We start from the raw sequence: 23860 nt of genomic DNA, 5'->3' as shown, positions 1-23860 counted from the left end.
CTCAGATGCACGCATAGTGGACATGGGATTTCTAGACATCACATTCACTATGCTGTACCATCTGGATGCTGCGGATTTGACGCTGCATAAACCTGCAGCGGCTCCTGATCGTGGCCACGTAACCAAACTCACCTGCAGCATGTCAATTTCTGTAGCGGACATGCTAGTCTCCGCTGCAGATTTTGACCAATAGAAGTGTCATTATATGCAGTGGATTCATATGTACCGACAACAAAAGTGCAACATTAGAACACCATGTTTTGGATGCAGCAAAAATATGCTGCGTCCAAAGCGCTGCTGAGTGCTGTTCATGAGGACGTAGCGGCTAACGAAACAGCTGTGAGCTGTTATTAATGGCGAAAGACCATGTTTGCAAATTTCACCTTCCTAAGCTAAAAATAGCAGCTCACAGCTGCTACATAAATTACATGAATGGAAATGCTAATGAGATTGGGCGAATGGGATTAGCTGACACCTAGCTCTTAGGTTTGGTGATGAAAGGGTCTGATTGACACCTTGTCATCACCAAACTAAAGTAAAGTAAAGAGTTAAATAAACACACAGACACAGAGCAAACACTTTATTTGAAGTACAATAGACACATTCTTTAATCATTTAAATTAACCAATATACTCACCTCAGTTCTGATGGTAATCCAAGGGTTTAAGCAGTGCCCCACCAAATAACTTTATTTAGCTCCAAAAAACATTCATTGATGTACAAAAAACGCTTAAAAAAACGGGTTTTTTCCACAGTGTTTTTCCTGCCAAAGAGATGCAGAAACGCTCAGGAAATTTCTGCTTCAACTCCTGGACGTGCGCACATAGACTAACTGTGCAACTTTAATTTTTAGCCTTCTCTTCCTCCTTTAGTTGCCCTCTAATATATAAAAATCCATCATATATTGTTACTAATGTGACAACATCCAGCTTGATGTAGCACTGTAATGTACTTTCTATGGTATATATTACTGATAAACAAGAATAATGATTACATAAAAAATGGTTTTCTGGTTGGTTCTAAATGCTGAAACATTGTATTAACTTTCAGAATGCTGGAAAAGAAGAAAACCCTTTCATATTGCCAGAACCTCAGGATCTGTTTCAAGCCTCTCAAATGAAGTTTGAAGACTTTGTGAAGGATCTTCGCAAGTTAAAGAAAGATGTACTGGGTACGTTAAATTATCTAAACCACTTTTTTTTTTAAGCACAGCTTGTGTCCAACAACTATTGAGTCTTGTGATCTAATAGAAAATGGCACATGACTAAGTGTTACGCTTGTCACTACTCATGGACAAGCCCCGAGACTTGGGTAGTCGAGAGGACTAGGGTCAGATACCAAGAGGGCTCGTCATATACAAAGTGGTAAGACAAAAGGCGTAGTCAGGTCACAGTCCGGAGTCAGAGTTCAAAGGTCAGAGTTTGTCAAGACAAAAGGGGTAATACAAGCGGGTATTCAATAGGCGAAGCCAGGGTCTGGCAACAAAAGGTCAGAAGTCAGAGCACTAGGCACAGAGGACAAGCTTCACAGAACTGAAAGCTACAACTGGCAGCCTTCTGGGACAGACACATCAGTGAAGTAGCTGGGCAGCCACCTGGAACAGGATCATCTGAAGGAACTGAGCACCTCCCAGTCGCAGATTGGATGACTGAGCTGTCAATCAAAATATCAACAGCTTAACATGCCTCTGCAGTAGATTGGACGACTGAGCTGTTGTCACTGCATCCAAGACACACTGAGCCATGGAATTCTGACTGTGCTTGCCTAACAAAATCCAACCAAACTGCCTGGTCTACTGGTCAGATAAGGTATTGCTATCTATGCACTGTCATATTTTGCCATTTCTGCCTAAGTCTCTAGCTTTACTAAATGTCTCTGCAATATTATATTAATCTGTCTACAGTGCACACATCCTAACAGGTATATGCTGGCACACCGCCATCAGTGCCACTTAATAGTGAGTGGTGCTGGAACCACTCCCTCGGTGCTGGACCCACTCAGATCCTGTCAATAGAGAATCCTTAAAGGGGTTGTCTCACAAAGTACATTTTAATCAGTAGACATTACATTAATAATAGGTTCCACAACTGGATGCGTTATAAAATGTTCCTGTGCTAAGATAATCTTCTAAATGTGCCCTTGCTATGTACTGTCTTATTTGCTGTGCTCCAGTTCATGGCCAGGGTGGGATTATAAATGATTATACAGATGAAATAGCTGTGGCTTGCAGCTATTGCTTTCTGTGAAGTAAAACATTTTGCCGCCTGTTTTATCACAGGAGCAAGTATTTCTACTGTGAGCTCGCTATAAATCAAGTCAGTGACATAGGAGCTTATCTGCAGTCAGACATAGTGACTCCAGCTGGCGCTGAGCTCCTGTGTAAATGACTTTATTTATGATGAGCTCATAGGACTAGAAATACTTCAGAAACACTCGTTCCTGTGATAACACAGGCAGGAAATGTTTTAATTCACAAAAATAATCAGCTGTGTCCCAAGCTGCAATATTTGTATACTCTCTTTTGTTTCCTCCCCTGCCCATGAGATGTGGTAGGTGCCAACCATGTTCCTGCATGGTCAGACACACCCATTACACAGTCCATAGCAGGGGCACATTTATAAGATTATCTTGGCATAGGAACACTTTTTTTAAAACATCCAATTGTGGAATTTATTAGTTTTAATCAATAGATATTGAAATAATTTTGTTCATGATATCACCCCTTTAAATATTACCGTAGGTATTTTGTGCCATGACGCAACAATTTGCACACTTTTGACTTGTAAAATAAAATCTGAATAACAAACAATTTTAAAATGGCATATGAATCTATATATATTTTCTGTAGTAGACACCTGGCACATTCTCATACTGTCATTTTGGTCTAACAAATTGCAGACATAGCATAAATAAGTGACTTTCGTCACTCATCTTAACGGGTTATCCAATATAAGATTTGAAAAAAAAACTCATGTGCTATGATCACCGGTCAGATGAGGGAGATATCATTCCAAGAGTATATACATGATCGCTAAAGCCACTAACTGGCTGCAGCGAATAAATGCTGGCTGCATGTAAACCAAAACCAGCAGCAATGCCAAAGGCTAAGCACTAGAAAAGACAATTCAAAAACTTTCAACAAAAGCCAGAAAGTTCAACCCTTAGTCACTTGACCCCATGTTTATTGGATTAAAGAGAAGCCATCACATGAAAAAACGCTATTATACGGCATATATGGGGTTAATTTGCTGGTTAATAGCGTTCTGAACCTGCCTGGCAGCCCCACTGCTGGGAGGAAGTTAACTTTATTTTCGGCGTTCAGTCGGCGTTCAGCAGTGTTCGGCGTTCAGTCACAGGGCGTGGCGCCGTCGCTGGTTGAGTCACTGCTCTGTGTATAGAGAGCGGCGGCCATAACCGTGCTCCCAGCACCGACTGACAGCTGGCCCTAATGCTGAGCCTGTTGTCACAGTGTCGGGGCACAGTTACAGCCGCCGCGCTCTGCACTGTACTGACTGAAACCACGCGTGCGCCACCCCGTGACTGAACATCGAACGCTGCAAGAGGGAATAAAGTTAATTTCCTGCTCCTTGCAAACAAATCTAAGAAGAGCAACAGAGACTAAAAAATATAAGATAACCCCTATCTGAAGAGCTGGATCTTCAAACTGCATCCGACTTGATATAAAGCCAACAAAGACTACATGTGCCAGGTGTTAGAACTCTCCTGTTAGTTTTTTTCTATTTTGGTCACGTGACCTGCTGCCTATTTATTCCTGCTCTTCCCTTCTGGCTTTGCTGGACTTCAGTGTTATTTGACTCTCTATCTAGCCAGGTGCTTTTGTACCTATCTCTCTAGTTCGTTTGGTCCTTTGGACCTCTAAGTACTTTTTGTCTGTTTGTCATTTTGCTCCACTACAACATCTGCTAGGTGTTCAATTTTGTCCCAGTTCTTAGTTCTTTTAGGGACCCCTCCCTTTTTTCTATAGGTCTGCGTTCAGACTAGCTGAGGACGAAGGCGGGTCTGTTCACAAGGAACAGGTCGCCCGCTGCAACGTAGGGAATCAGCTCAGTCTTATTGTAGGGACAGATTCCCTTTCTTTCCTTAGTTCTTGTAGCAGATCATAACACCAGGAGAGTATAAATAGCCCCTCCAAGATGTGATGGGACAAACTAAACTAAAAAGTGAGACCACCTGCACAGAAGCAATACAGCAAAGCAAAAAGAGCATTATCAGCAGTTGGACAGAGACAACTCAGACTGTGGCCAACAGAGAAGGAAACCGATCACACAGCCAGAGGTCACCGGATCGAGCCCCAGAGTCAAGCCATGACATAGAAGAGAGGTATAGACAAGTATGCACTGAGATGTGTGGTAAGGGTTGGCAAGTACAGTTTAAATTGCTAGTGTGAACAGAATGTGATGTGAAAGAGGAAAGTGGCTAGCACCGGACATGGGGTTTAGAGAGTCACAGGACATGGAAGTATGGCAAAAGAACGAAACTGGGGCATGCAAATTGTGTAAGAGAAAAAAGAGCAAAATAGCAGCTGCCAGAAAGACGGAAGTGGGACAAGAAGAATGAAATAGTGAATATAATATGAAATACAATGTGGTAGAGCGGCTTGCTCGGTTGTACATGGAGGTAGACACAGAACACTGTCTCTTTAAGTGTCGGGTTGATTTATTAAAAACTGCATAAACCAATCCAGAGTTCATAAAGTAAACAAAGCCCATCTGGCATAACGGCAAAGCAAAATAAAAGATACAGCACAGTCCGTATATTGGCCAGGATCCGGCCACTCAGGGTTAACCACACACAGTTCAAGTTTAGCACAACAAATGCAAAATCCTCTCTCTGGACCAAGCTTCTCCAAATACTGAACCCACCATGGCTCAACAGGCTGGCTATTTAAATCCCAAACCACACCCTGAGGTGGAGATATGGTTAACGACCTCCCACCCGCTGTACGCTGTATTGTTGTTCACAAAAAAGCTAGCCTATTTAAATATGAGACTTCCAGGTTTCACATCAATGAAACTAATAGCCTTAGTGAAACATATCTCGCCTCCAGCACTCTGCCAGTGACTTTGTCACAACACATAAAAAATAAACTATTTGTATATGAAACATAAAGGGATATCACATTTGGCAATTCTATCCAAAATATACATGACATACTGATGTACTTATGGTGGGTCTGCTGTTCTGGAACCTCAGGGCCTCTGCCAATGTGACGTGGCGCCCTGAAACCATTCTGGCAACAATTAAACTCCAATATCGCACTTTTTCCCTTCTGAGCTTCGCACTGTGCCTCATATAGGGTATTGGTGTGGCCAAAAAAAATTGCATAATAAATTAATAAATTCTAGCATTCAATTTCTCTTATCCCTTTTGAAAATTAAAAACTTGGGGCCAAAGCAACATTTTGGTGGAATAAACAGTAATTTTCCATTGACTGAACCCAAGATTATACAATTATTATACAATTCTGTGAATCGTCTGAGACATAAAAATGCTGATTACACCCCGAGATGAATTCCTCAAGAAGTGTAGTTTTGAAAATGAGGTGGTCATGTGGCACCCCAGGGGTCTGGTTTTCCACAGTAATGTAATGTTATGTCTGAGAGCAGGTGGGAGGTCCTTTGGTCAGGGATCCTGTGCATGCCACACCTCCTGCCCAGTCTTGGGAGGGGAAGAACTTCCCCTGTATAAACCCTGGGCTGAGGCAGGGTTAGTCAGTCAAGGAGAGTAGAGACAAGAAACAGCAGAAGCAATACTACTACGAGTCAGGGGCTGGCAGCTGCAGAGCTCGCCCTGACTGAGAAGCTTTCTTACCGGACCCGGCGTCCGAGGCTGTGGGGACTAACTCTTACCCAGCAGCAGAAGCCGACCGGCAGGGGATTTCAGGTCCTCAGGCCCAGAAACCCGAAGGCACGGTCACACGCGTGGGACCAGCACCGCCATCGTGGAGCGGAAGCCATGAGAAGGCCCCGAGTCACCGGCCATACGTGTGAGCACCACACGGTACACTCAGGGACGTGGGCTACTTATATCCGCTTCTAGCAAGGTAGCCAGAAGAGTACAGTCAGTTTGGGAGGCCTACAACTCCGCCTGGCCAGGGGAGATCCCATGTGCTCAAGGACTGACCAGGCCCCGTTCACTAGCAAGTACTCCGGGAGGGTCTATCGTTGTTACCAGTAAAGACCCTGAATTACACCGCACCATCTCTGAGTGGTTCCTGCTACCCCCATCATCCACATCTGCTGCCCTGAGGCCATACCCCTCCCGTTGGGGGTTATACCATCTACGCTGCACCATCCATCCACCGGCCTCAGCGGACTGTCCTGCAGCGGCAGCTCCATAGCTGCATTCAACGGGTGGCGTAGTCGTCCTGCATCTACCGCTGTTACATCGCCGCTCAGTTTGACTCCCTGGGCACGGACCGGGTCACCGCCACGGGACTACAACCCTCAAGAGATCCGGCTCCGGGTAAGCTCCCGCGTGCGCAACGCAGCGCGACACAGGCCCAGGGGCGCGTCAGTCACTTGTGTGGGTTTCTCCTGTTTTTGCATGTCAGGGGCTCTTCAAACGTGACATGGTATCTGCAATCTATTCCAGCCAAAATTGCGTTCCAGAATTCAGTTGACACTCCTCCCCTTCTGAGCCCTATAATGTGCCCAAACAGTAGTTTTTATGCCACATATGGTGTATTGGTGTACTCAGGACAAATTGCACAACAAATTGTGTAGTCCATTTTATTCTGTTACCCTCATGAAAATGAAAAATTTGGGGCTGAAGCAACATTTTTTGGGAAAAAAATATTTTTTAATTTTTACAGTACAGCATTATAGAATTTTTTGAACTCCTGTGGGCTCAAAGTGCTTACAATAGCTCTAAATAAATTCCTTGAGGGGTTTAGTTTCCAAAATGGGGTAACTTCCACTGTTAAGGCACATCACAAGCTGTGCAAACATGACATGGTGTCCTGTATCAATTGCAATTTTACACTCAAAAGTCAATTATTGCTCCTTCCTTTTTGAGCCCTACCGTACATCCAAACAATAATTTTCCTCAACATATAGGGTATCTGCGTATTCAGGAGAAACTGCAAATTGGGTGGTCCATTTTCTCTTGTGAAAATGACAAATTTGGGGCTAAAGCAACATTTTTGTAGGAAAAAGTAAATTTTTCTTTTTTTTTTTTCAACATTACTTTAATTCCTGTGAAGCACCTGAAGGATTAATAAACTTCTTGAATGTGGTTTTGAGCACTTTGAGGGGGTGCAGTTTTAACCCCTTCACTCCTTGGCCATTTTCCATTTTTGCACTATAGTTTTTTGCTCCCCTTCTTCCCAGAGCCTTAACTTTTTTATTTTTCTGTCAATATGGCCGTGTGAGGACTTGTTTTTTGCAGGACAATTTGTACTTTTGAACGACACCATTGATTTTACCATATAATGTACTGGAAAATGGGGAAAAAAATTCCAAGTGCAGTGAAATTGCAAAAAAAGTCGTGTGCCAAGCTGACATTTTTATTGATACCATTTTGGTGTCAATACGATGTTCTGAACGCCTGTTATTACATTTTATTACAATGTTGTGGTGACAGAAGAAATGTAATTCTGGCTTTTTGATTTTTTTTTTTCTCGTTACGCCATTTACTGATCGGATTAATTATTTTTATAGTTTGATAGATCGGGCATTTCTGAACACGGTGATACAAAATATGTGTATATTTGAAATGTTTTACTATTTTATTTTGAATAGGGTGAAATAGGGATGATTTTAACTTTTATATTTAATTTTTTTTTTATATTTTTATAAATACTTTTTCACTTTTTACCTGCTTCAATAGTCTCCTTAGTAGACTTGAAGCTGCAATCTTCTGATTTCTTGTGGTGCAGCACATAGTAGGGTTTCAGTATCTGAGATTGACAGCGGTATTTAACATGTTAACAGCCACTGGTGGATCGTGATTCCATCCTCGGCTGTTAGAGGGACACATGACAGCTGATCAGATCAGCTGTCATGTGGCTGAAACGATGTGGGCTCATCAGCGGAGCCCGCATCATAGGGAAGGAGGCAACATATGACGTATATATACGTCATGTCGTGAAGGGGTTAAAATGATTTAACTTTTGGGTAGTTTCAGTAATTTAGGCCCCTCAAAGTCACTTCAAATGGGATATAGTCTCTAAAAAAATTGATTTAGTAAATTTTTTCGGAAAAATTAGAAATTGCTGACAATCTTTTAACCTTTCTAACTTCCTAACAAAAAATAATTGTTTCAAAAATGATGTTGATGTAGATATGTGGTAAATTTTATTTATTAACTATTTGGTGTAATATAACTATCTGTTTAAGGGCAAAAAAAAATTCACAAAAATTCCAATATTTTCACAAATGTAAAAAATATTGAAAATGATTGCTTGGTTAGGAAGTTGAAAACAAGCTCAGGGGTGAAGGTGTTAAACATAAAGGTAATGACTCAATTTTTTACAGGCTGCTCTTCTCTAAAAGTTAGCACAGCGTGCATAAAACTAACGCTCACAAATCTCCAATGAGATGAATGACTTTAGTTCATATAATAACTTGAGTGTTGTCATTCAAAACTAAACTATTCTTGCTAAAAGAGGAATTTTTATGACCAATTCTCACCATTAGGAAAGAAAAAAAGGCAAAATTGTTTTGTTTTTTTAATTCGCACCTCCCTAAAATGCTTCACAAAATCTGATCAAAACATTATCAGATGTACCATAAAACCCAATTTATATTAATAAAAATACCAGGTCGCCACACAAATAAAGACCAAACCCCTAAATAGCACCAATCAACGGAAAATTGTAAATGTTATGGATTTCCGCAAATGGCAACAAGTTGTTTTTTTTTATATTTTTTTTATTAATCAGACTTTTACAGACACGGTGAAACAAATATGCTATTTTTCATTTCTTTAGTTTTGTCAGGAGAAAAGGATTCAACATTTTTTTTTACTTTTTTATATATTTTTTTTAAAAATGTAAAACATTTTTTACTTTATTTTTCTAGTCCATTTGAACCTTTAAATGAAAGTATCCCATGAATCCTAGCCACAGGCTAGCATTCACAGTAAGGCTGAGATGTGCAATCATGGGGGCTTCATCAGGCCTCTGTCATGAACACCCAAAAATCATGTTATGGAGGGGCCAATGGGAGCTGGTGCACACTCGTTCTACCATATAAATGCCGCTGTCAGTGACTGACAGTGGCATTTAAATGGTTAATCAGCAGTGATTGGAGCAAGTTTTGGACTTTGTTACAGGCAGATGTTGGCTATCATGCCCTGTTTGAAGACTTGGTTGATAAACCAAGAAGTTATATGTGGGTAAAGACGTCATGTTAAAATTGTGTGTAATTTTAACATTTTTCTACTTCTGTTGTTCATTGTGAATAATGCATTATATAATTTAGATAGTTACCTTGAGATTATGTAAAAGCAGCCTTGGGCCAGGTTCAGATGGGGATATTTCATGGTACAAGGACCACAAGCCAGGAACAGACTACTGGTCTACTGACTTGAACTTATAACCTCATATTTGAGGCTGCAAGTTTGTCGGGAGACCAGCTGTCAGTTCTGGCTTTGCGGTCCATAAACAGGCCATGATATATACTTATCTGAACCTCGCCTTATTGAGCCAGCATATGATTTTGATTAATGTTTCAAGATATTCATTTCAAATAAAAAATATATATATATTTTATTTTCAGCATGTGAGTCAGAGGCTTCAAAAGTATATCAGAAGTGTTTAGAAGATCATTTGCAACCTTTCAAGGACAACATAGAGGAGTTCTTAAGTAAAGGTAAGACATTTTTAAGGAGGGATTAAAAGGATGATAGTCATACAGGCTTGAAACAATATAAAGAGGCTAATCCTATAATGGATAACAACATATATATATGAAGTAGAGATTACACAGAATGAATCCTGTAGTGATAGGCTGGTAAAAATGCAATAAAAACATGCATTCTATGAGCATGTAAGATGTTATCACTTTTTAACAGATGGGATATATGACGCCCATGGAACCCTATTGTGATGTAAGCTATGTCATCTTTGGTAGGGAACATGGAGTTTAGAGGAGGCTGTGTACTAACATACCCTGAAAATATTTGCTTCTGTTATGATTACTGATGGGAAAGTCCCTCTTAAAGGGGTTCTCCAAGAATGAGGTAAAATGGTGTCCCTGATATAATTCAAACTGGAGCCTGACCCAGTCACGTGTCAGTACAAGCTGCAGACTGAAGTCATACAGCTCCCGAGTCCTGGGTCAGCTTAGTCAAAGAGGAACTGGAGGCTCATATTAATTTTACTCCCTGACCAAGTAAAGGCGATTTCTATGGATTTCTAAGGATTGTAGGGCAACTGGTAAATTACACTAGCAGAATCTTTAAGTAGCAGATGATATGCACTTGCGCTACTCTGTCCATTGCCTGAGATCCAAGATAACACCCTTCCATACTTTATCCTGTTTCGTATCAATACAGCCTTGTCCCAACTAAGCTATTGTTTTACTCATTTTTATTGCACACATGTTCACTGCAAGATGTATGTTATTAATAGGTTGTTTGTATAATATTTATATCCATATGCAATTTATATTTTCTCATCTTCACTTTCGTTCACACTTGTGTTCACTTCATTTTATTCATTTTTTCACTTGATATTTTGTATGGTCTATAATTTAAATTAATTACCTATTCATGCATTGTCAATTTATATTCATCACTTTTCACATTTGCCTTAATTTCCCCTTTTTTATATCTGGACATGCATACATCTGTTCACAATCCCCCTTTTACCCCTCCACTTCTGATGTGCAAGCCACTAATATTGCTATGTATATTACATTGTGTAGCGTCGGCGTCCCTGCCCTCTGCTAGGCAGGGACGCTGTTCCCCTCACCTCTCTGCTCCGAGCCCGGCGTCCTCCTCCCGCTCTGCTGGCAGCGCGCGCTCCTTCCCGGCCACTGTGCTTAGGGCGCGCGCTCCCTCCCTCTTAAAGGGGCCGCGCGCGCCGTCCTAAGGAGTCCCCGGCCAATGGCCGGAGGACTTCACCATATATAAGGCACCTCCTCCAAAATGGAGGTGCCCGAGCAATGTTGTTGCACTGTTCACTACTTTGCTTCAGCCCTCAGGTCCCGTTGCCAGTTACCTGCCTGATTCCTGCCAGAGTCCTGCCAGTTTGCTGTCTGTTTCCTGCCCGATATTCTGCTACCTGCCTGCTAGCCTGAGGTCCGACGGTCTGCCTTACTACTCCTGTCAGTCTGTCTAAGGACCAGCTTGCCCGCTCACCTGGAAGCGCACATCAACTACCTGCCTGCTAGCCTGAGGTCCGACGGTCTGCCTTCCTACTCTTGTCAGTCTGTCTATGGACCAGCTTGCCCGCTCACCTGGGAGCGCACATCTGCTACCTGCCTGCTAGCCTACCTGGAGGCTCCGCCGTCACGTGCTGTGACCACCTGCCTGCCCAGTGACTCCTGCCCGCTCACCTGGGAGCGCTCATCTGCTGCCTGTCTGCTAGCCTACCTGGAGGCTCTGCCGTCACGTGCTGTGACCACCTGCCTGTCCAGTGACTCCTGCCCGCTCACCTGGGAGCGCTCATCTGTCGCCTGTCTGTTGGTCTTCCTGGAGGCTCCCCCGTCACACGCTGTGACCACCCGTTTATCCAGAGACTCTCGCCTGCTCACCTGGGAGCTCACGTCTACCATCAGCCGCCACAGGTCGTTCCAACCCTTTACCCAGAGACTGCCCCGGTCACTTGCCGTGACCATCTGCCCGTTCACCCAGAGACTGCCCCGGTCACTTGCCGTGACCATCTGCCCGTTCACCCAGAGACTGCCCCGGTCACTTGCCGTGACCTCCTGCCCGTTCTTCTAGAGACTGTCCCGGTCACTTGCCGTGACCTCCTGTCCGTTCATTCAGAGACTGTCCCAGTCACCTGCTGTGACTGCCTGCCCGTCTACCCTGGTCGCCACCCGCTCCCTTACAAGGACCGCCCCCTTGTATAGTAGCTCAGAGGTTCCGCCTCCCAGACCCGTTACAGTTTGCTCGGGCCATGGAACCCGGTGGCACCCAAGCTCCCTCGCTCTCGGACCTCTGTCATGAACTGTCCCGTCAGAGGTCCCAACAGGAGTCCATCCTGGGTCACCTGCGGAATGTCAATTCTCGCCTGGACACTCTGACTGCTCCACCAGCAACCACCGCCAGTGCCATGACTCGCAACCCGGCAGCCCCGCTGCCCACCAATACCATGGTATCCTACCCCGGACCCCGGCTTTCTGCACCTCCTCGCTTCGGAGGCGACTCCGCCCAGGCTCGGGGCTTCATAAATCAGTGCACCCTGCACTTTGAACTCCTGTCCCACCAGTTTAACTCCGACCGGGCCAAAATTGCCTTCATCATGTCCCATCTCACCGGGGAGGCCCTGGCCTGGCTAAATCCTCTATGGGAGAGAGGAGACCCCCTGGTGTCCGACTTGCCTGCCTTTCTCATGGCTTTCCGGAAAGTCTTCGACGAACCCGGACGGAAGACCTCATCCGCATCATCTCTGCTACGCCTCCGTCAGGGAAGTCTCACCGTGGGCCAATATGCCATACGGTTCCGTACCCTTGCCTCGGAGCTGGCCTGGGATAACGACGCTCTGGTATCCGTCTTCTGGGAGGGTCTGTCCGGCCGTATTAAAGATGAACTTGCTGGTCGGGACATTCCTACCACTCTCGATGACCTAATAACTCTTGCCACCCGGATTGACCTACGGTTTCAGGAGCGTGCCAAAGAGGTCACCCGTGAGAGGAGGTTTCCACGTCTAGCTCCTACTTTTCAGAAATCCGTCTCTCCCCAGGTACACTCTCCTGAGCCTATGCAGGTCGACCAGACCAAGATGGTCAAAACCCGTCAGGACTTACGCCGTGCCGAAGGGAGCTGCTTCTACTGTGGCAGTAAGGAGCACCGGATCCGTACCTGCCCGGAGAGGTCGGGAAACGCCTGTGTCTAGGTTCGCTCAGAGAGGTCAACCTAGACAAGAATAAATCCTCTCCATCTCTGCTACTGTCAGTCTCTATTATCTGCGGGGAGAATCGTTATTTCGAACTAGCCCAACTTGACTCTGGAGCGGCCGGGAATCTTATCTCACAGTCCCTGGTAGAAAAATACCGCATTCCCACCAAACCTCTGGCTGTACCATTATCTGTCGCTGCTGTGGATGGAGGCCTCTTACCACGTCCCATCCAACTCATCACCGAATCCGTAACTCTGCAGGTGGGAATGCTGCACTCTGAGAGCATCTCTTTTCTTGTTCTGCCTGGACTCTCTCACGCCCTCTTACTAGGTCTACCTTGGCTCCAGAGACATGCACCCGTGCTTGACTGGCAGACCGGAGAAGTCCTTCGCTGGGGACAGGACTGTCATAAGACTTGTTTGGTTCCTGTTCATCCCGTCCGTCCTTCTCCTACCCCAACTAATCTACCTGGACTTCCGATTCCCTATTGGTCATTTGCTGATGTCTTTAATAAAAAGGAGGCAGAGACATTACCCCCTCATAGACCATACGACTGTCCTATCGACCTGTTACCCGGTACTACTCCTCCCCATGGGCGTATTTACCCATTGTCCGCAGCTGAGACCCGGTCGATGTCCGAATATATTGAGGAGAATTTGGCCAGGGGATTCATCCGGAAATCTACCTCCCCGGCGGGAGCAGGCTTCTTCTTCGTAAAAAAGAAGGACGGCTCTCTCCGTCCCTGTATAGACTATAGAGGCCTTAACCAGATCACGGTGAAGAATAAGTACCCCCTTCCGCTCATTCCAGAATTATTTGATCGCCTGAGGGGGGCTAGAGTCTTCACCAAACTGGACCTCCGTGGGGCGTACAACCTGGTCCGTATCCGTCAAGGGGATGAATGGAAGACTGCATTCAACACCCGGGACGGCCACTATGAATATCTGGTAATGCCCTTTGGTCTCTGTAATGCTCCTGCCGTCTTTCAAGAGTTGGTCAATGACATCTTCCGGGACCTTCTCTACTCCTGCGTTGTGGTGTACCTGGACGACATCTTGGTCTTCTCTCCGGATCTCCAGACTCACCGGAGGGACGTTCGTCAGGTCCTGCTCAGGCTCAGGCAGAACCACCTCTTCGCTAAATATGAGAAGTGCCTCTTTGAGCAGACCTCGCTTCCGTTTTTGGGCTATACATTATTTCTCAGACCGGCCTACGAATGGATCCAGAGAAACTGTCTGCCATCGAGAAATGGCCCCGACCGGAGGGGTTGAAGGCCATTCAGCGGTTCCTGGGCTTCGCCAACTACTACCGCCTCTTCATACCGCACTTCTCTTCCCGGACTGCCCCAATTTCCGCGCTCACCCGTAAGGGTACTAATCCCAAAGAGTGGCCGCCCGAAGCAGAGGAGGCCTTTCTTTCCTTAAAACAGGCCTTCTCTTCCGCCTCGGTGCTGCATCGTCCGGACGGCAACAAGCAGTTCTTTCTGGAGGTTGACGCCTCCTCCTCTGGAGCCGGAGCTGTACTTACTCAAAAATCTTCTTCCGGGAGGATGGTAACTTGCGGCTTCTTCTCCAAACTCTTCTCCTCTTCTGAGCGCAATTATTCCATAGGAGACCGAGAGTTATTGGCCATCAAGCTGGCATTGGAGGAGTGGCGTTACCTACTCGAGGGGGCTCTTCATCCGGTAATAATTTACACTGACCACAAGAACTTGGCTTATCTCCAGCATGCCCAGAGACTTAATCCACGCCAAGCCCGGTGGTCCTTGTTTTTTGCTCGCTTTGATTTTGTTCTACATTTTCGCCCAGCTGACAAAAACATCAAAGCAGACGCCTTGTCCCGATCCTTTCTGGTATCTGATCTCGAGGAAGAACCTAAACATATCATCGATCCCGCCAGAGTAATGCAGGTGGCTCCCGTGAGTCTAAATCGTCTCCCTCCCGGTAAGACGTTCGTATCGGTACCTGATCGGGAGAAGATCCTACACTGGGGTCATTCGTCTAAACTAGCTGGCCACGCCGGTCAGAAAAAGACCCTCCAGCTTATTTCCCGGCACTACTGGTGGCCTAACCTGCGCAAGGATGTAATAGACTTTGTTTCTGCCTGTGTGTCCTGTGCCCGCAACAAAGTTCCGAGACACCAGCCAGCCGGTCGCCTTCTTCCTCTGCCAGTACCTGCTGCCCCCTGGCAGCATATAGCGATGGACTTCATTACTGATCTTCCCGTCTCTGCCGGTTGTACGGTCATTTGGGTGGTCGCTGACCGCTTTTCCAAGATGGCTCACTTCATTCCCCTGCCAGGCCTCCCGTCTGCACCCGAGCTGGCTAAAGACTTTATCCGCCACATCTTCCGTCTTCATGGCCTGCCCCGTCACATCGTGTCGGATCGTGGGGTACAGTTCACTTCTCGTTTCTGGAGAGCCACTTGTAAATTGCTAGACGTCACCCTGGACTTCTCCTCCGCTTACCACCCACAGTCTAATGGTCAAGTGGAGCGGATCAATCAGATCCTGACCAGTTACCTCCGGCACTTCGTTAATGCCCATTCTGACTGGGTGGATCTCCTGCCATGGGCCGAATTCTCGTACAACAATCACGAGAGCGAATCTTCCTCCAAATCCCCGTTTTTTGTAGTCTTCGGTCAGCATCCTCGGATCCCGTTTCCCGTCTCCACCTCGGTGGACAATCCGGCTGCGGAATCTCTTGTTAACAAATTTTCCTCCACATGGGACAGTACCCGGTCCGCACTCCTTCTGTCATCCGAGCGTATGAAAAGACATGCTGACAAAAAACGTCTGGATCCTCCTCAATTCCGTCCAGGGGATAAGGTCTGGCTCTCGTCCAAGTATGTCCGGCTCAAGATTCCTTCCTATAAGTTAGGGCCTCGGTTCATCGGTCCTCTGGAAGTCATCAGTCAGATCAACCCGGTGGCCTATAAATTGAAACTCCCGGCCAACTTGCGGATCCCTAACTCCTTCCATGTATCTCTCCTCAAACCTGTGGTACTTAACTCTTTTTCCAAGTCTACAGGCACGCCTCCTGCTCCGGTTTCCGCTGAAAACGAATTTGAGGTAGAGAACATTCTGGCCACCAAAAGGGTAAGAGGGAAGACCTTTTTTCTAGTAGATTGGAAGGGGTTTGGTCCTGAGGAGAGAATGTGGGAGCCCCGGGAGAACATCCATGCCCCTCTCATCCTTGCTAAATTTCTGTCTGGCCTAAAAAAGGGGGGGCCTAAAGGGGGGGGTACTGTAGCGTCGGCGTCCCTGCCCTCTGCTAGGCAGGGACGCTGTTCCCCTCACCTCTCTGCTCCGAGCCCGGCGTCCTCCTCCCGCTCTGCTGGCAGCGCGCGCTCCTTCCCGGCCACTGTGCTTAGGGTGCGCGCGCTCCCTCCCTCTTAAAGGGGCCGCGCGCGCCGTCCTAAGGAGTCCCCGGCCAATGGCCGGAGGACTTCACCATATATAAGGCACCTCCTCCAAAATGGAGGTGCCCGAGCAATGTTGTGCACTGTTCACTACTTTGCTTCAGCCCTCAGGTCCCGTTGCCAGTTACCTGCCTGATTCCTGCCAGAGTCCTGCCAGTTTGCTGTCTGTTTCCTGCCCGATATTCTGCTACCTGCCTGCTAGCCTGAGGTCCGACGGTCTGCCTTACTACTCCTGTCAGTCTGTCTAAGGACCAGTTTGCCCGCTCACCTGGGAGCGCACATCAACTACCTGCCTGCTAGTCTGAGGTCCGACGGTCTGCCTTCCTACTCTTGTCAGTCTGTCTATGGACCAGCTTGCCCGCTCACCTGGGAGCGCACATCTGCTACCTGCCTGCTAGCCTACCTGGAGGCTCTGCCGTCACGTGCTGTGACCACCTGCCTGCCCAGTGACTCCTGCCCGCTCACCTGGGAGCGCTCATCTGCTGCCTGTCTGCTAGCCTACCTGGAGGCTCTGCCGTCACGTGCTGTGACCACCTGCCTGTCCAGTGACTCCTGCCCGCTCACCTGGAAGCGCTCATCTGTCGCCTGTCTGTTGGTCTTCCTGGAGGCTCCCCCGTCACACGCTGTGACCACCCGTTTATCCAGAGACTCTCGCCTGCTCACCTGGGAGCTCACGTCTACCATCAGCCGCCACAGGTCGTTCCAACCCTTTACCCAGAGACTGCCCCGGTCACTTGCCGTGACCATCTGCCCGTTCACCCAGAGACTGCCCCGGTCACTTGCCGTGACCATCTGCCCGTTCACCCAGAGACTGCCCCGGTCACTTGCCGTGACCATCTGCCCGTTCACCCAGAGACTGCCCCGGTCACTTGCCGTGACCATCTGCCCGTTCACCCAGAGACTGCCCCGGTCACTTGCCGTGACCATCTGCCCGTTCACCCAGAGACTGCCCCGGTCACTTGCCGTGACCTCCTGCCCGTTCTTCTAGAGACTGTCCCGGTCACTTGCCGTGACCTCCTGTCCGTTCATTCAGAGACTGTCCCAGTCACCTGCTGTGACTGCCTGCCCGTCTACCCTGGTCGCCACCCGCTCCCTTACAAGGACCGCCCCCTTGTATAGTAGCTCAGAGGTTCCGCCTCCCAGACCCGTTACACATTGCTATTATAACACATATGTAAATACGTTTCTTGCCTCATACTCTGTGTGCCCCTTGCTGGAACGCACCAACATCACTGCGCCTATGCTGACCCACAGTACGGTAGATATTAAGGAAGGGTGTGATTTTAAATTCAGGGGTGAATTGCCAGACTTACCTCTATTATCATCACTTTATATTGGTATAATACATCCACCAGATATTGACGGGTTAATCAATCACCTTTAATATCCAGTGTATTGTTGTTGTTTAGGCAGATGAGGTTGGGCATTTGCTTTATTGTAGGCATATCTAGTTTCTGTACACATAGCCAGTTAGAATTTTTTATTGTTTTTATATTTGTGGGCTTTAATCTCTTTATAAAAATATATATTGACTATTTGTTGGTGATCCCTATTTATTGGCATACTTCTTTTATGGTATGTTTGAAGGTAGTGCAACATTTACATCTTTTACATTTGTGGCTTCCCGTGAAAGTTGATACCATGGATTGTATACATGAAAGTAGAGGTTTGCGTAATTCGATACGGGTATGATAAGTTTTGATAGTCCTAACTCTCCTGAAAGTGATTTTAGAGTGACAAGGATCATTTAGTAATACATTGTTTTTTAAATGATTGGATGAGGTAACAAAATTGTGACTAAAAATATTCTCGTTGGTAAATTTGATTTTGGGTTTAAAGCAGTCATCTTGGGAAACAGATTTTACTTTCTCAAATGCTGAATTAATTAAACTCAAGGGGTATCCTTTTTCTTTAAATCAAAAGTTTGCTTTGTTGGACAAAATCAGATTAATCTGAACAATTGCATGTGATCCTTTTGAATTTTCCAAAATAGACATTATTTTTCTATTTCATATAATGTGAACTGTCTTGTGTGAGAAGGAGACGTACGATGCTAAAGAGCTCAGCTTATGGAGTACAGAGATGGAAGTCTAGGAGGGTTGTGGGCAGCCCTGAGACAGCACAGGCAAAGTGGTGCTGAGGCTGATGTGTAGCCAAACACGGAAGCATTGGTAAATAGATGTTGGACTTGCCAGGCTGAGGCACGTGTACCGCAATTAAGTGAACTGAAGCGGAAGAGAGTTAGAGATGGAAGGCGCCATTGACGTATGCTGTATTACCATAACATTATTCACAAGATATGTCCTGCCACCCGTAACTGTAAAGCGTGAACCTCTGTATTGTGTAGAGGATGTAAATGGCAAGTTTGATTCCAGCTACCTTCTGTACATACTGAACCACCCACTTTTTCCAAGATTAAAAATAAGAAAAAATGTAAAAAATAAATATATTTGGTATTACTTCATCCGTAAAAGTCCAATATTAGAAAAAATAAAATTAACACATAAGCTAAAAACCTATAAAGAAAAAAAATTGATACTCAAGAATTGAGTTTTGTCAGTCGCAACAATACCCCAAAATATAATAAGCAATCAAAAAAATATATCTATTCCAAAATGGTATCAATGAAAATGACAGCTTGCTACTCAAATAAAACAAACCCTGTCACAGCGCCATCAATGTAGAAAGTAATATTACAAGGTGTCAGAAAATAACAATACAAGCAAAATTTTATTTAATTTTCTTTTAAATTTCTCAATTTTTTTGGCCCCTAGTTTATTGACAAAATACTTTAAAAGTTTGGTATTACCATAATGATAATGATCTGTAAAATCATTTTGCCAGGTTTTTACTGGCCTCTTTATACAAACTAATGAAGAATGTATTAGCAATTATTCTGTTCCGAACAATCTTTGTTCCCATAAAGTACCATGTTATCGGCAGTATATCACCTGTTTAGATGGGGCAATGTGATTTTTGCTCATATTGCATATTATATACACAGCATGTGACACATGCACACACACTGCATATTAGAAACCCTCAATTCATATAGGAATAAAGTACTCAAGAACCAAGGTATATAGAATACACTCTATGCACGGGTATAACATACCGTTCAATTCAACTCTTTTTTTATTAACTTATATTACAAACCCTGCATGTTACACACACTTTGTATGTTACTGTGACGTGTGGAGGAGGAGGTAGTCCTCATCCGTGCCCCTACACGCTACAGGAAAATGGGCCGACTACTGGGTGTGTACGGTTACCTGGTCGATACACCTCTGCAGACTTGGCATAAAAGGACCAGATGAGGCAGATGTGAATGAGGGAGACCAGAGTCCAAGAATAAACTTTTCTTTACTACACAACTTAATGAGAAGTATATACATCAGATAGGAGACACTTCATGGATACTTCTTCTGCACAATCCAGAGGCAGGGACTTTTACAGTTACACTTGGCATTACATTACTTTTTACATAAGACCAGCAAACCATTCTGGGAAGTCTTCCCCTGTGAGGAACACTTGGGTGTGTCACAGCTGCCCCTCACAGCTATTCTCAATGCCCAGTTGATCTGTGAGGACCTCACTTGCTGAGGTGCATCGGTACGACTCCTCACTACTAATCTCATAGTCCATTTGATGAGGGCCACATATTCCTTGTTGTGCTACTACATCTTTTTTTTCCAATAATTTTTTTAGGTTTATGTATAAATACTGTGTATATATATATATATATATATATATATATATATATATATATATATATATATATATATTATAGTAAAATAACTGGGCTGGAGAGGGTAGGACAAGGAGATTGAAGTTGTTGAGATAAATAATAACAGGTTTAGGGGAGGCAGAAGGAGGCAAGGATACAGGAAAAGCAGGGGAAAAAGGGAAAGGAAGGGAAGAGGGAGTCAGAACTACTTAACGGTTGAACAATTGATCGGTAAATTTTATACTAAAAATTGCATCTAAATTCTGATGTTTATAGGATACCTAAAAGGTTGTTGACTGCCTGAGAGATAGTACTGCAAAACAATTAGATCAAAGTTGTCCCAAATTTTTGTATTCTAGAGAGACCAATTTTTTTCATATTTTGCAATACTATCATTTTTTAAGAGCGTAGTTATGTTAATAGATGTTATCTTTCAATAATATATTCTATTGTAGGGGGATCTTTGTGCTTGCAAAAGGTAGCTATCAGATTGTTGGTAGTTAGTGATGAGCGAGCACTAAAATGTTTGGGTGCTCGTTGCTTGGGTCGAGTAAATCGTAACCCTGAGTAACGAGCCCAATGTAAGTCAATGGAAAACTCAAGCATTTTTCCGGCGGCCCCCCTTGGAGGTCTGGTTGGGGCTTAAAAAATTGGTGAAATCGGTAGAAACCATGCTGAAATGACATGAGAACAGCATGGGGAAGCATCTCTGAATCCCAGGTCACTGGTGTGAACAATGTTATCAGAGTATTACGCCACTTTTACGGACTCACAAGAAAACATACAAAAATGAAGCTAAAATGTATTTTACTGGAAAAAAATGTTAAGAAACATTCTTTCCAGGGTAATTTCTTGTATATAAGGCAGAATAAATAACCAAAAACAAAAATGCTGCTCCACACCTTGGGCTATGTTCACACGTAGTGTTTTTGATGCGTTTTTGCACTTTTGCATTGCTTTCCATGGTGAAAAATACATTCACCAGTAACTGTCATTTTAACATTTTACTACCTTATCTGGCCATGTGGTGTGTGTGAGACCGGATCAGACACATCCTGTTTCATTCATGAAAGTGGGACTCTGAAAGTCATAAAGCCTATTTTTACAGGGCCATCAGACATCCCTCACTATTGTTAAAGGACCAGCAATCAGCCCTCACTATTGTTGTTGTGAAGCAGCACTCACAATTTATTGATGTCCAGCAGGCGGCCCTCATAATTTCTAGGGTGTCAGCAGGTGGCCTCCACTATTGTTAGAGGGCCAGCAGGCATCTTGGGGACAGATATGACCAAGATATAGCTTTTTGGTAACCCACATCATTCTCAACTGTTTACTGTAAATGGAATGTGTGGCTTACAAATAAAAAAAACACAGTAATTCTAGTCAATTATTGTGGAGATTCAAATTTTTTAGGGGTAACAGGACAATGCCCCCAAACCTAATTCAAGAAGCACCCAAAAATGGATGGAAACAAAGCAGTGGAGAGTTCTGAAGTAGTAATTCTAGCTCCAGTAGCGTCAAGTCTCCCACCACTACCTCTTACATACAGAAGCTGCAGTGCAACTGTGGACGACACATTAAATCAGTATATTTTTGTCAACTATGATAAATTTCTGTCAACCTTGATTAATCTGAGTACAGATCACTGTAAAAATTATGAAGCTGTCAATGAATGCATGCAAAACATCAATCACATTATGCACTGTGGAAGATATGCATATGACCAGAATGAACACTCCTTTCCAGCTGATGGTAACATCTAGCACCTGTCCCTATTCTAAAAGCAGCTAAAAGCTAGAGATGAGCAAACATTTCAATGTTCGGTTCAGTTCACGATCGTCAAATTTGCAATATTCGCCGATTAATTCGTCAAACATTCGCCAAACATATCCAAACCCCATTGGATTCAATGGGAGGCAAAATCAAACGCATACACAACACCTTCAAACGGGCCCAAAAGCTGCCAAAACAGATTAAATTAGGGCAGACACCAGGAAAGTGGCCCCACAGTACAAATTTTATAATGGCACAGCAGCAATCAGCCATGGGCCATGCATGAGTTCAGAGTCTGGTCCAGCATTTACAACTTTGAAATAAGCTTCAAATTAAGACAAGGTGGGTGAGAGATCGGTGTAGGTCTGCCGTGCTGGGAGCCCTGATACCACATGCAACAGCTCAACCTGCTTTTATGCTCAGCAGATGGCAGAAAAATTAGTGTTAACGTCTGCAGCAGCAACAGGAGGCACAGAAGCCAGGCTAAAGATATCACAAACTGCAATTACGCGAGATCATTGCAGCACACTAAAAACTACTACATCGTCTAGTCTGTACAGTCTGCGATTGTGGTGTAAAAGTCCTTGGAGAACCATGACTTGTTTATCTTGATGAAAATTAAACGGTCTACACTTTCAGGGGACAGCCGGCTGCGGTTATCCATCAGGACAGCACCAGCAGCTCTGAAGTCACGTTCTGAGAGAACGCTGGCTGCACGGCATTATAAAACCTCCAAGGTGTGACAGGCGAGCTCACCACGTGTCAGACTTGTACTCTGTTGTGCTGGTGCACTAGTTGGTGTAAAAAAATGTGTGAAAGATCTTACAGAAATTGCTTCTGCCACTTACACTGCTGCTGCGGCTAATGTTTTGTCGTTGACGAATTGACGTGTCAGAGGTTGGAAGTCTATAGCTGCGATGCACACTGTGTGCCTCACTGCCGTCTTGGGGAAAACCTATCAAGGTTGTGTAAAAGCGTGTTTCGATATTCTAGTATTCACGGGTCCCTTTCTAGGAAAGGAAGTATCTGGCAAAATTTACTGTTATAACATGGATCTAACAGAGTGGCAACCAAATAGTCAGCAGTATTTCGAATCCTAACTATACAGGGATCATGTTGCCGATAGTGCAACAAGAAGGCACTCATATGTCGGGCTCTTCCATGAAGTCCAAACCCATGCTATGTTGGTGGCTGGGTAACACTGATGCTTGTTTCCTCTGTCCCTTCCCGCCAACCACGAACAACAGAGGGGATGATTATCCTCTTCATCTCCTGACTGTTGCTCGCCCATCACCTCTCCCTCCTCCATTTGTTCCTTGGCTCCTGCACCTTCACTAACAGTTTGTGTGGTATCACCAGCCCCCCTTGATCACTGTAATCCACCCTCCTTTGGCACCCGCCTGTGTGACGACAGTCCCTTCCGCATCCTTCTCTTCCTCTGGGATTACTGCCTCCTCCTGCAGGCTATTCAAAGTCTGCTCCAGCATGTAGATGACCGGAATAGTGATGCTGATGGCATCGTCACCGCTAACCATCTTAGTAGCCATTTCGAAACTGTGCAGAAGGGTGCAGAGGTCCTTAATCTGTGCCCACTCCTCAGTAAACTTCATATGCCCCACGTTTGTACTGCCCAGGCCATACGTCATGACATGCTGCGTCAGGGCGCGTTGCTGCTGCCACAGTCGCTGCAATATGTGCAGAGGCGAATTCCACCGTGTTGGCACATCACATACCAACCGGTTAACTGGCATGGACAAAGTCCTCTGTATCGGTGCAAGTTGATGTCCTGAGGGGTGCGAACGGCAGAAGTGAGAACACAACTTTCTTGCTTTCTGCAGCAGCTCTTCCAGGCCAGGATAGTGGCGGAGAAATCGCTGTACCACCAGGTTGACGACGTGAGGCATGTG

General features: G+C 45.1%; 1 protein-coding gene across 5 annotated transcripts in view; it reads left to right on the top strand.

Annotated features, from left to right (window-relative positions):
• The window catches only part of FMN2 (formin 2), an 872215-nt gene that overhangs the window by 574286 nt on the left and 274069 nt on the right, over positions 1 to 23860 (top strand). For 3 of the 5 annotated variants that reach the window (XR_012318035.1, XM_073671454.1, XM_073671453.1), the window contains 2 exons: positions 1051 to 1171; positions 9744 to 9836. Coding sequence is in view for 2 of the 5 variants with exons in the window: in XM_073671454.1 (XP_073527555.1) it covers positions 1051 to 1171; positions 9744 to 9836 (214 nt within the window). In the remaining 3 variants the exon portion in view is untranslated. The remainder of the gene's footprint in view (positions 1 to 1050; positions 1172 to 9743; positions 9837 to 23860) is intronic. The other 2 variants (XR_012318036.1, XR_012318037.1) reach the window with 1 other exon arrangement.

This window comes from Phyllobates terribilis, unplaced genomic scaffold, assembly GCF_046119375.1.
Source record: "Phyllobates terribilis strain yellow unplaced genomic scaffold, ASM4611937v1 Scaffold_3__8_contigs__length_932513732, whole genome shotgun sequence".
Taxonomy (NCBI): domain Eukaryota; kingdom Metazoa; phylum Chordata; class Amphibia; order Anura; family Dendrobatidae; genus Phyllobates; species Phyllobates terribilis.
Note: the sequence above shows the minus strand (reverse complement) of the source record. Positions and strands in the feature narration are given on the sequence as shown.